The sequence below is a fragment of the Ruditapes philippinarum genome, unplaced genomic scaffold (assembly GCF_026571515.1).
Source record: "Ruditapes philippinarum isolate M1 unplaced genomic scaffold, ASM2657151v2 ctg2424_1_1_1_1, whole genome shotgun sequence".
NCBI classification, from domain to species: Eukaryota; Metazoa; Mollusca; class Bivalvia; order Venerida; family Veneridae; genus Ruditapes; species Ruditapes philippinarum.
In genome coordinates this window covers 119521-133708 of record NW_026861130.1, presented here as the reverse complement: position 1 = coordinate 133708, position 14188 = coordinate 119521, and the positions used below count along the sequence as shown (strand labels likewise).

At 31.2% G+C, this 14188-nt stretch overlaps 2 protein-coding genes across 3 annotated transcripts; one reads left to right on the top strand and one right to left on the bottom strand.

Annotated features, from left to right (window-relative positions):
* The first annotated feature begins 887 nt into the window (after positions 1-887).
* On the top strand, positions 888-3405 carry LOC132714636 (heat shock protein 70 B2-like). The gene has a single exon (XM_060697537.1). It carries the CDS (start codon positions 997-999, stop codon positions 2914-2916), a length of 1920 nt encoding a protein of 639 aa, XP_060553520.1. The 5' UTR covers positions 888-996; the 3' UTR covers positions 2917-3405.
* Positions 3406-4315: 910 nt separating this feature from the next.
* LOC132714635 (thymidine kinase 2, mitochondrial-like) lies at positions 4316-14167 on the bottom strand. Of its 2 annotated transcripts, none has more exons than XM_060697534.1 (10): positions 14019-14167; positions 13395-13474; positions 13012-13089; positions 12556-12609; positions 11512-11601; positions 10578-10651; positions 10141-10229; positions 8069-8148; positions 7605-7685; positions 4316-6567 (listed from the first exon to the last, which is right to left on the bottom strand). In XM_060697534.1, exons 1-10 carry the CDS (start codon positions 14083-14085, stop codon positions 6478-6480), a joined length of 783 nt encoding a protein of 260 aa, XP_060553517.1. In that variant the 5' UTR covers positions 14086-14167; the 3' UTR covers positions 4316-6477. The 2 variants fall into 2 exon arrangements, with proteins under 2 accessions (XP_060553517.1, XP_060553518.1); XM_060697535.1 differs by lacking the exon at positions 14019-14167 and adding an exon at positions 13876-13928.
* Positions 14168-14188: the final 21 nt, after the last annotated feature.

Below are 14188 nucleotides of genomic sequence, written 5' to 3'. Positions count from 1 at the left end.
ATAAATAAATAAATAAATAAATAAATAAATAAATAAATAAATAAATAAATAAATAAATAAATAAAATAGATAGATAAATAAATAAATAAATAAATAAATAAGTGTGACTATTCTAAGTGCACTAAAGTACATATCTGCATATATATAAATTTATGTAATAAAAGTATATATATGGAAATGAAAAAAATACGGTTTTTTGGGTGATTTACAAAAACTAAACGAAATTTTGGGTAAGGACCTCGAATACAATACTAAGAATACACTGAACGGAGAAACTTAGCATGTAACTAAACATGTAAGCATGGGAGTTGTTGACTAAATTTATTCCAATATATCGAGTGTAAGTCTACCTAAATTAAGTAAATTTATAGATAAAAAAGTAAACAGTACATAACTTACATACTTCTTATTATGGTTATGTACAAAATGTTGAATTAATTCGGATTATTTACAATTCTACAGCATTTGGGCATTTTTAAATTGATTATTATTATCAGACATACGAGTATTTTAAATGAAAGAGACATTCGCTATACATTATCAACGATTACACTGTTTGTTTTTGTATGTTTGATGTTTTTAAATTCACTTCGGTTACATAATGAATTCTTATTTTATAATGTGATGTCCTTTGTGATACTATACTTTGGTATGTTATGTGATATACTACATTGTAACATGTAGTTACAGACATGGCGACATACTCTTAAAGCTGTTGTCTCCCTTTAATTGCATTACGAGGCAAGGTCGTATGGATTATTCCTCTTGCTTCTCGAGTGTTCTAAATTCTATTTTTAGTTCGCATCTAGAACAATCTACACTATTCGTACTAATACTCGAAAGCTCAAAAACTATATATAAGCGATGCGCTAGCAGCTATGTACTCATAAATACAAAACAGTTGATACGAAACAAGTTATAATAAGACAGAAATTATAGAAAATATACTTATAATACAATTTATTTACGCAATACTGTTCGAAGAAACATACAATTATGAGTGCACCAGCGATAGGAATAGATCTCGGAACCACATATTCTTGTGTTGGGGTATTCCAGCACGGGAAAGTGGAAATCATCGCAAATGACCAGGGCAACAGGACCACACCTAGCTACGTCGCGTTCACAGACTCCGAGAGATTAATTGGTGATGCAGCCAAGAATCAAGCTGCGATGAACCCGGCAAACACGGTCTTTGATGCGAAACGACTGATAGGTCGCAAGTTCGATGATCTGAGCGTTCAGAATGATGCCAAACACTGGCCGTTTAAGATCGTCAACGAGGGAGGCAAACCGAAAATCCGAGCGGAGTACAAGGGAGAAAATAAAACTTTTGCACCGGAAGAGATTAGTTCAATGGTTCTGACAAAAATGAAGGAAACTGCAGAAGCATATCTTGGTCAGAAAATTAAAAACGCTGTTGTGACAGTACCAGCTTACTTCAATGACGCTCAAAGACTTGCCACTAAAGATGCCGGGGCAATTGCTGGACTTAATGTCATGAGAATTATCAACGAGCCGACGGCCGCTGCTTTAGCGTATGGACTTGATAAAAACTTAAACGATGAAAAGAATGTGTTAATATTTGACCTGGGAGGAGGAACATTTGATGTGTCCATTCTTACAATTGATGAAGGATCTATTTTCGAAGTGAGATCTACGGCGGGAGATACACATCTTGGAGGTGAGGATTTTGATAACAGAATGGTCAACCACTTTGTTGAGGAGTTTAAACGTAAAAATAAAAAGGACATTAGTAAAAATTCACGAAGTTTGCGTCGATTGAGGACGGCATGTGAGCGAGCAAAGCGAACATTGTCAAGCAGTGCCGAAGCAAATATCGAAATTGACTCTCTGTTTGAAGGCATTGACTTTTATACAAAAATAACGAGAGCAAGGTTCGAGGAATTGTGTTCCGACCTGTTTCGAGCAACTATGGAACCGGTAGAAAAAGCTCTCCGTGATGCTAAGCTTGATAAATCTAAGATACATGAAGTTGTTCTTGTTGGTGGATCAACAAGAATTCCAAAGATTCAGAAACTGTTACAGGACTTTATGAATGGTAAGGAACTGAACAAATCTATCAACCCTGACGAGGCTGTAGCATACGGCGCTGCTGTCCAGGCAGCCATATTGTCTGGTGATACATCAGAAGCAATCAAAGATGTTCTTCTAGTCGATGTTGCTCCTCTTTCACTTGGTATTGAAACAGCAGGTGGTGTGATGACGAAAATCATTGAACGAAATACCAAAATTCCGACAAAAGCGTCTCAGATATTTACAACATATTCTGACAATCAACCAGCAGTCAGTATTCAGGTGTTTGAAGGTGAAAGAGCGATGACCAAAGACAACAATTTACTAGGACGCTTTGACCTCACCGGAATCCCACCAGCACCACGTGGAGTGCCACAAATTGAGGTGACTTTTGATATTGACGCGAATGGAACATTGAATGTTTCTGCTCAAGACAAGAGTAACAATAAAATGAACAAAATTACGATAAAGAATGAGAGAGGTCGGCTTTCAAAAGATGACATTGACAGAATGGTGAATGAAGCAGAAAAATATCGTGAAGAGGACGAGAAACAAAGGCAGAGAGTGGATGCACGAAATAAACTAGAAGCATATGTGTTCAGTGTGAAACAGTCGGTATCAGAAGTTTCAGACGATAAATTGTCGTCTGATGAAAAAGAAACTGTAAAAAACACGTGCGAGGAATGTGTAAAATGGTTGGACAATAATACAACAGCCGAGAAAGAGGAGTTCGAATACAAACTTGAGGAAATCCAGAAGAAAATATCTCCAATTATGGTTAAACTTCACGGAGGAAAACATCAAGGTCAACAACAGTATGGGGGCTCACAGAACGCCGCAGCCGGACATGGTGGACCAACTGTTGAGGAGGTCGATTAAATGAATAATTATATTTTATAGACATTTCCATACAGTACTTTCTAGACATTATATAAATATGTGATGTTGTAAAAATAGTATTATTCAAGTTCTGTTATTTTCAAATTATATCCTTATAACAAGTATATATACACATGTATGTACTTCATTACAAAACTTGTAAACTATTTACTTTACACTCATCTAGAAATTGGTGTAAGACATTTTTCTTGAATAATTTTAAGTATGATATAACAGGAGTTTGTATTTTTATTAGGTAATTCGATTTTTTAACTGATCAAGAAATGTTACCGAATAATTAACATTAATTAGCATTGAGCTATGTTGTGTTGAAACTACTATTTTTTACCGTGAATTTCGTGTGTTTTAAATACTCTGTATATAATAATACATGTATATAAAATGTTAAATGTTCCCTAGTTGCATTTGTAAAGATTGTTGATTATCGTTTTGTTGTTAACTTCTTTATAAAATAAAGAAAAATAAAATGAATTGATTTTTATCTTATATATATATTCCAAGACAATTATAGGCAACTGCAGATAATTAAGACCTACAGTATTAGCACAGTAAATTATAGAACATGTAACAGTAATTCGCAGACTTACTGATAGAAAATATTCAGAGATTGAACAATTGTTATACTGTCAAGAACATAACGATGAAGCACGTGAGATGAACTGAACAATTGTTGATAGGATAAATTAATTAATTAATTCATAGTTACATTTTCAAAAAGACACTTTGAAAATTGCAAGTGTTTTCTATGCTATTCATTTATATGGTTATTCATTATAAAGTGACTATAAGGTTCAGATATCTCAATTCTTACATGCAATGTAAAACCTAGCATTATTTCCGAGCTGGTTTTAATTAAATTGATTCATTAACAACAATTAGCCATTGTTAAAATTATGTTTAATTTCTTTGCTATGTTGGGTTTTAAATTACACCGACACAGAAAATGTGATATGGTAACATTCCAGCTTTACTGGCGGAGGAAACATGTTAGGAGGCACCATTATGTACTGTAAGCTGACTTAATTAAGAGCTTCCTCACATGAATGAATCCAAAAACCTAAAGTTTTGTTTGGTTTTTCATTTGTAGTTTAAGTTTGAGACAGAAAAGAAATAGCAATCTCAAAAGCCACATCTCTGAAACGGTGTACTAAAGTTTCAACAAGACCATGGAAATATTTCTATACATCTACACATCCCCATCCCAAAATTTGAATGACAAAACGTTTCGTATGGCATATATTCTGTGAATTTTTAAAAATCACCCCAGCACACCAGTTTTTAAAGATAATGTATCACAGTGAATTATTCACTAACAACAGTTACTGATACTACCCCGCAATTCAAAAGCTCACATGATATAAGTACTGTTAAACAAACGTTCAATTATGGCAAATTCTGTTTTATTTCAAAACAATAAGACAACAAGATATTTTCAATAAAGTAAAATTCTTTTTAAACATTCACAATGAACATCGACAATAAAATTACTAAAACATTTATACAATAGAATTACTTTAAAAGTGTCCCAGGTAGACCTGTTAAAAAGATCAAAATTATACACTAACTACATACATCTTGCACTTTTCTAAGATCCCCTGAATTTCTTTTTTAAGATATTACAGAAAACACTGACCATATCAAATTACAATTAATTAATATTTGTTACATCAATAAAAAGCAGAATCTTTCAAATAGAATTTAAGAACTCTGATAAAAAATGATATATGAACTGTAACTAATGAGATTTGTTTAAATTCTGAACACAACAGCTCAAGTTGAGTTGTCAATGTAACAGGTTACTAGAATTTTGATCCACTTTCTCCATATTATTCTAAAAAATGTAACTAAAATAAAACTTACTTAATTAAATCTCTGCCTTTTTCAGTCAAAGTTTTCATATTCTAACCATACAATAACAAGTGAGGTTATAATTCAATAAACATAAAGATTGCAGAATGATAATTACAGACAACATACAATAGCCCTGTTACATAGACCAAGATACATCTGTAATCATACCATATGCACCAACAGTTCTTCTCAAAAGATATTAAAAACCTTAATATGACTAAGCTTGAATCACACATATTAGTACATGTGTACACAATTATTATTTTGAGTTAATTTCTAATATTTTTGCAGGATTTTCAGTAATGCAGACACTGTTAAAGTACATAATGGATAATTTATAAGCATAACTTATAGAGGAATACTTGAGGACGCCTACATGAATTACTTAAGGAAAAAAACATAAATTTTGGCTGACCAAAAACATTCATACCAGCACAATTCTAATCACGCATTGTGTAATCTATGTAAAATTTTGTTGAATAAATACTGTATACTGCAAAGAGTCAAGTTAAAATGCCTTTAAAATTCTTAAAAATCATAAAATCTCTCTAAATGTAACATAATTGACACATCTAAGTATTTCTGTTTATATGATTGTATATAAGTAAGATTTTTGACAGGTTATATGGCTCAGAACAAATGGTTGTAAGCATCTATAACCCAGCAAACCACTAGGTAAGTGTTATATGGCAAACAGCTGATACATATGTATACACGAAAAGTGCTGTATTGTGAACAACTGAATACATATGTTTACATGCAGACATTAATTTTAACCTATCAAACCTTTATAATAAAACATGATACAACACAATTTGCATGTTTGAGGAAAATCAAAAGTACTTCATGAATATACAGCAGCCCTGAATATTATAAGTTATTAAGATGACTGACCGGTTGAATGTCTAAGTAAGTAAGTATAAATGGTTATATAACCTGAGTCACTAGGCAGGGGTTATATTGCAAACAACTGTTTATACGTAATGGTATCAGATATCTTTATTACAAATTCATAATTAAACATGTTTTCTTTATCATGTTTATGTGAGGTAAAAAGTAAAAATATGGTTATAAATTATTGTAAGGCAATCTGATGGTGACCAGCCAAAGAGCACAATGATCAAATCTGTGACACAATTAATTGATCAGATCATTTTCAAATAACAGATTTTATTTGAAACACTTCTATCTAATTTTGATAACATATTGACAAAACAACATCTTTACAAAATTAATATGTGTAAAAACAATATAAAAATGTCCTTCATTCATAATTCTTTACAAAATGAATGACTAAATGAATGATTGAGCACCCTGAGAAACTGTATACAAGACTGATTACAGTCAAATATGGCTGCCTAATAAAACTGATTCCAAATTCTGCATCCCAGCTCTCTTTTTTTTGGTCCATAGTAATACTGTGCAAAACGTTTTATAAGTATTTGCTACATTGACTCTTTTTATGGTTATTTAACAATAACTCATAAAAATCTGTTGAGGTCACAAAACTCCCGTCACACCAAATGTTCTTCTAACAAACTTTCTCATTTTCTAAATCAGAAGAATAATCACTAAACCTGTTCCATAGCCTATAAACCATTTGTATAATCTCTAAACTTCCTGTTTTAACCTTTGCTCACATTCTCACAATATATGAACCTAGTAAGCAGTCACCTACTGCTTCAGGTATCAACTAGCTGCGAGACCAAATAATATTTTGGCCTTTTCTTCTTCAAATACTTTGTACATACTTGGTAAATCTTGATTGGCATCCAACACCTATATAAAATAGAAGATCTGTAAACATTTAGTACATGACCATAAACACTGTACATAGTCTATATAAGCAGAAAAATAATCCTAGTAACATTAATCTTTATCACATTAACCTTTCTTAAATGGACTTGTCTATCTTTTAGCCTTGTAATTATCAGACATAAAATTTTTACATTTTGAATGCTTGGTGGTATTATAATCTATGCCATCTTATCTATACTTTAAACACATTTTTTTCTCTTATATGAATAGCAAAAACTTTTACTGCTTAAAGAAACATACGTGTATTAAAAAAAACTTAGAATTCAATAAGATATTGGCAAGCTAAAAGTGATAACCATGATTTTTTTTTGTTCTAACAAGTGACATGCCTGTTTTAAGATATTTTATAAAACAAAAAATGAAAAGGTAATAATGTTTGTTTGTGCTACTATAAGACACACTAACACTGTAAAGCTCATGTGGACACTTTCTATCTTGACTGGTGGAGGAAGAAGTCAGGTGCCCTATAGAGAATTATGTCAAGCACAAGCAAACACCAGAATAGAACCACTAACCTTTCTTAAGTCAGCTAACTAGAAATAGCTCCCTCACACAAAATAATCCAAAGAGTTCCATAGCATTTGATCCCACAAAGGCAACTGATTAGAAGTCAGTGACACAATTAGCCACATAGTTTTAGTATTTGTAATAAAAAGGATAACTTGAATTGTCCATAATTAACTTTACTCCACCTGTCCTTATTCTATACATATAACAAATATGAGCCGCGTCATAACAAAACCAACATAATGGGTTTGCGACCAGCACGGATCCAGACCAGCCTGCGCATTTGCGCAGTGTGATCAGGATCCATGCTGTTCGCTATCAGTTTTTTTACTTGTTATAGGGTCTGTAAGTGAACAGCATGAATCCTGATCAGACTGCCTGGATGCGCAGGCTGGTCTGGATCCATGCTGGTCGCAAACGCACTATGTTGGTTTTGTCGTGACGCGGCTCATATAACAATATAAATTGATAAACAGTTTTAATTATTTTACCAGAACTGGAGCAGGAGACAGAATTGAGGCATTATTTATCAACCATTCTTCATGTAAGTTATGTAGATCTTCTAAATACTTCTGAAATTATCAAATAAATCAATAATAACCTTTATGAATAAACATATCTCAAACACACAACTCCTCAAAAATTTCGAGGGAAAATGGAGCATAACTGTCTAAAATTTATGATGTGATATTGATTGCGACCATTTTGTCATTTCATAACCGGCATAAATAAGTTTGCAACTACTTCACTGTCACTCCCATGTTTTTACCTTTCAAATATCTTCTTTTGAATCTCAAAACAAATAATACCCTATAATCCTAAACATAACTAGATAGTAGTATTATTATATCAGTAGAAAGGAATACATAATCACAACAAGTGACCTGCCATCAGGGAAATGAACCATAGTCGTACAATTCATAGTACAACACTCGAATGAATAATTGCAACTTACAAGAGGAATGCATTGTTCTTCTGGTCTAAGACGTGATTTTACTCTTTCTAGAACAACTTCTGGCCGAGTTCTTAGATAAACTGAAATATATAAAGAACCATATGATTTAGTTAATACAAATTTATTTCAGTTTTATTGTGTTGGAAGCTATAAGCTTAATGAAGCACTCTTGAATATGTTCCTGGAACTAACCAGTACTAAACAATGAATGTTAAGTTTCTTACTCAAGGAAAGGACTTGCCCCTGACTGGTTCCAACCAACACACACAGCAATCCTTAGATCTATAGTCTAGACCAACATGTTAACTACTCAACCTCAGATATACAATCTTTAGTAACTATTTTATGGTTCAAACATCTCTTACTGTAAGGCAAGTATGTTAAACAAAAAATTGGTTCTGGCATTTAAAACAAGAACTGTCGGAGGACAGTATTGGCTCGACTATTCAAAATGTTGTCACAAGGGTGATTTATTGAGTATAATAATGCTAGTTACCTATGAATACATAAAATTGACTGAAAAGGTACACAGGCTTGTTATAAAGATGTGTTATCAAGTTAATCACTGCTTTATTATTATGAATGCATAAAAATGTCCCCAAAAAGGCACAAACTCTTCAGTAGTTATAGATAACAGCTTACAAGCAAAATTTTACTATGAATTTTTAAGTTGAAAAAGGGGAGAAAAATCAGCCTAAATGCAAGATAGAATTATGGATCTTGGTCAGTGACCTACAATTATGATTCTAAATGCATATGTGAAGTTTTAAATAAATATCTTTAATAGTTATTGAGATATGTAAATACTTGCATGTAAACATTAACCAATAGACTAAGTAGAAAAGGGGAGATGAATCAGCCTAAATGCGAATAGAGTTATGGAACTTGGTCAGTGACATACAATTATGACTCTCCAATTATGACCCTAAGCACATGAGTAAAGTTTCAAGTAAATATCTTTGAAGAACTTTAACCTTTAACCAAAATTTCTTAGAGTTTCAAAGGGGCAAATAATTCTGCAAATATTGCAGTCAGAGTTATGCAATTTTGCAAACTGATGTACATTGTTACTATAAAAAAGTATTGTAAATTTCAATTGAATATCTCAAGCAATAATTGAGATATTTGACTTTACAAAAAAAAACATTAACCAAATTTCTAAGTTATAAAGGGGCATAAATCTGTAAGTATTATAGGCAAAGTTATTCAACTTGTCAATATGATGAGCATTGTTACTATAAATAAGTATTGTAAGTTTCAATTGAATATCTCAAGCAATAATTGAGATATTTGAATCTACAAAAACTTTAACCAAAATTTCTAAGTTGAAAAGGGGCATAATTCTGTAAATATTGTAGGCAGAGTTATCGAACTTGTCAATCTGATGTATATTGTTACTATAAATAAGTATTGTAAGTTTCAATTGAATATCTCAAGCAATAATTGAGATATTTGAATTTACAAAAAACTTTAACCAAAATTTCTAAGTTAAAAAGGGGCATAATTCTGTCAATAATGTAGGCAGAGTTATCCAACTTGTCAATCTGATGTATATTGTTACTATAAATAAGTATTGTAGGTTTCAATTGAATATCTCAAGCAATAATTGAGATATTTGAATTTACAAAAAACTTTAACCAACGCAGACGCCGACGCGGACGCTGACGCCGACGCCGGGGCGACTACAATAGCTCTCATTTTCTTCGAATAGTCGAGCTAATAAAACCAAATTAATACACAATCATATTTTTAAGATTTGGCATCAATTCACACCTTTTACACATAGATATTAAAATTTGGCTTAATTTTTAACACTCAGGACCAATGACTGAGTTACTATTTTGGACAAGTTAAAATTAGTTATACAATTCCCATGTAATTTGAAACTGTTCTGGTATTAAAATTATGTATTTACATGAAGAAGTAAAAACTATCTTGGAAAGTGTAAAAAATGCAAGACACACTCTTGTGAACTTACAACAATTGTCAGAATGCATTTACAAGCTTATATTAGGAGACATGTATATACAAGCTAAAGGAGACTATTTACAGGAGCTAGAGTGACAACTTACCAATGAGATCAACTTTTATATCATGGGACTTTGTCAACCAATCAAACCACTGTGTCAGAACAACATAATCTAAGTCAGGCATAACTTTACTACAAATAAACAACAACTACTAAATGTACATATCATTTTTAAATACTCAATCATTCTTTGCACAGATCAATATATGGTACAAATATTCGACTGAACACCTTGAAATGCATGCCGTCATTGTCAATATCAATAAAAAAAATACTTGCCAATTTTACAAGGTATGTTCAATAAATCAATATACAGAATTAAAGGTTATTGAAATCTATTTATTTAAACTGATAACATAAAAGATATATTAATTTAGTGATCCTTACATAGATCAAATACAAGTTTGATACTTTGTTTACTAAATATGTAATGTACATTACGGCAGAAATTAACAAAACAATTAATAAGAATATACTTACCTCTTATGTAGGTTTTCTATAAAACAGTAACGTCCACTATGTAATGACCGCTCCATTATTTTTACAGGACAGGTCTGTAATTAAAACAAGATACTGATGTACAAATGTCAACATATTGAAGTTTAACTGGCATAATTAATAGTTTATCAGAAATCAATCAGAAAAAGACAGTAACTGATGCCACTACAGCATATACATTACAAAAGTTCAGCTGGTTTAAGGGAAAAGCTGAGGTACTGACAAATCTAACATGTTTTACTTTCCCATAATTGATATTGAAAAACAAATCAATTTCTAGACCATGTATCTAGTAGATAAGAAATTAAACTGTCAATCATTCAAACATGATACAAAATATCAAAAGTATAAGAAAAATTTTTTAATGTACAGTATAAAAACTATAAATATTCATAATCCAAAAAGTAATTTACATGCCATGATTATTTAAAATACTCTTGTAAATTTTGTTACAAAATTTTTCTACACATTTACTAATGTTCTGTATATTTTGATGTGTTACAGGTAATTTCTGTGGATAATAAATACCTTCAGGCCTGAGTAATAATCAGTTTATTTGTACACTTCATGACATTTTGTACAAACTAGAACAGTTTTTTACACAATCTTTAATCAAAAGGCATGCGGCTTGGTTTATACAGGATTTATTTTAGTTTGATTGAGCAGGAAGCTATAAGCTTATAGACACACTTTCAGGTTTCTAGAACCAACCAGTACTGAGAAATGAGTGTAAAGTTTCTTGCTCAAGGAAAAAACAACTTGCCCCCGACGAGGTTTAAACCAATGCGCGGCTAGCAATCATTAGATTACTAGTTTGATGCGTTAACCTCTTTGCCATGCTGCCACAGGCACACGGCTTATCTTACTTTATTATAATTTACAACATATTCAGTACACAACTGTAGAAATATCTTACATGTGGTTTTGTGTGAAGTTGTGTCATTGTCAGCTGTGAGTATGACTGAAATACAGCACCCCATCTACCTGGATCTTCATACATTTTGGCCTGTAATATACAAAATAAAATAAATCTCATTTCATAGATAAATCATAAACTGAAATATATCAATAAGCAATAATTTATTAGCTTTGAGACTTTGACAGCCAGTATGCTTTACAACACAAATAAGCTCATTTAATTGATTTATAATTAAAATGTATATTGCAAGACCAGTTTGATCACTGGTTCTTTATTTGAAACATTATAATAAATAATACTGGATTTTTATTAAATAATTGAGGCAGTTCATTATCTGGCTGCTAAGTATTTATGAGTATCTATACCCATTCATTCCTTTTACTCTGATTGAGAATATTCACATTTATATTATTATTTCAATACCATTTCAACAAGCTTATGTATATAAATTTATTACATTTAATCAAACAAAGGCAAATGTGAAATATTAAACATTTGGTTATGAAAGCTTTTGAGGGGTTATATGGCCATGTTCTATCATCACCTTAGAGCAGCAACGGGTTAAGTCCTTCTAAACTTAATATGAGTTAACCAGTTATAGCACTAAGGTTATGTAATATTTGTTTGCAACTCTCACTTAGCAGCTCCCTTTGAAAGTATAGGTCATATGGCTTTAATGGTGGAGGTAGGCCTCATTTAACCAGCTTAAGAAACATCAGTGGTTCTACTCAAAAGCCCGTATGAACTTGAAGTTGAAATAATGCACTGAGTGGCACCTGAGGTCTTCATCCGCCAGTAAAGCTGGAAAGTCGCGATATGACCCACAGTGTGTTGGTGGGACATAAAAACCCAATTTAAAAAATCCGGAAAAAAAGCCAAATTGATATTAATAGCCAACTTTTAAAGATTATTAAAAAGCAACAACTGTCGACAACAACCAAAATTTTAGTCTACCGAAGTATGTTGCTTCCAGAGGTTGTACTAGTATATGCATAATAATTTATGAGCCTTATTGAATGAATGGAAAGTTCTGTTGCTTACCAAAGCATTATGTCCTTCTATATTTCTCCATTTTTGTGTTGGTTCTTCTAAAACCTGAAATATCAATCAAACTTCTACAATTTGCAATATATAACCTGTACTGTTTGTTACATTTAATGAATCATAATATGAGTTCAATATGTATTTAAGGTCAAATAAAAATATTAATTTACAATACATACATGTATATACATTATGAAATTCATATTCTAGTGAGAATAATGATACAAAAATTATAAGCTCATGATACATGTACATTTCAAGACTATATAGATTTTAAAATTATATCATGTTGATCACATAACATGGAAAACTGACAAATTTTTAACTTTAACTTAATTCCTACACTTTTAAAAGCCTTAACAATCTTCGCTTATTCATTATATTTTAAATTATCACAATATCCATGATGCAATGTTCAAAGCATTTTAATATAATAATGAAAGTTCCACCTACCTCTACAATGGGAGAAAATTTCTTAAAATATTCCAGCAACCTGGTTTTTCCACTCGCTATATTTCCTTCCACACATACCTTTTAAAGGCAACAACAAAGTTAAAAAGATGCATAAAATGTTATTTCTGTAATGAAAATCAAAGGAACAAAAAAAAAAAAAAATTAAAGGAAGCAAAACTATAAGAAAATTCCTAACTCACTTGTCTTCAGCCGCTATAAGAGACCTGGGACAATTATAAGGTCCCAGCAGAGACTTATATTCAAATAAAGCTCTGTGCCACTATGTACTATGGCACATACATGTAAATATGTATCAGACATGAAAATATATTAATATAGACATGAAAATATATTAATATAAGTATAAATGTAGAAAAACTTACTGTAAATGAATGTTTCATAATTGAATCCAGCAAAAACGGTTCATTAAACTTTGTTAATTGCTTGAAATGTTTAATTTGACCTGCAAACAAAGAATTACCTATATACAATGCATATTCAAAACACAATAAATACATCAATACATACATAATTTCCCCGATATAAAGGGAAAAACATACAATTGTATTACACTATAAATTGTGGTCAACTTTAAAACAATAACTATCCACTAAAATGATTATCAATAATTGAAATTCAATTAAAAAGGAACAAATAATTCCATTAATAATTTGATAGAACAAATAAATCCATTAATTATAAGTACATAAACTAATTAATAGCCCTAGTATACTATTACAAAATAATTACTACTGTTAGAAGTGTAAATGCAGTAGATATACACTGATCAAAGATAATTGATTTATCGATATTTATAACTTTAAACCTGGCACATATAATGGCATCTTATCTAAAAAAAATTACCTATTTAACAGCTTGAAACAAATTAAATTTCCCTCTATTATCCATGATTGGCATGAATGAATTCATTTTTCAAAAATTGATTGAATTCAATACATACCCTCTGCACTGCTGTAGATATTTTAAATATCAAAAGCTTAACTTACCTAAAGAATGTTTAATGACCTGTCCTCCTGATCCAAGTAAACAACAGCCAAAGCTGCGGGTCAGCATATTATTAAATTTTCATAACAAAGCATGTTTAAACTGGATATTCCTTGTTACTATTTTAAGGTATTACAAACAAAATTAACCAATCAAAATTTAGTAGAAAAAC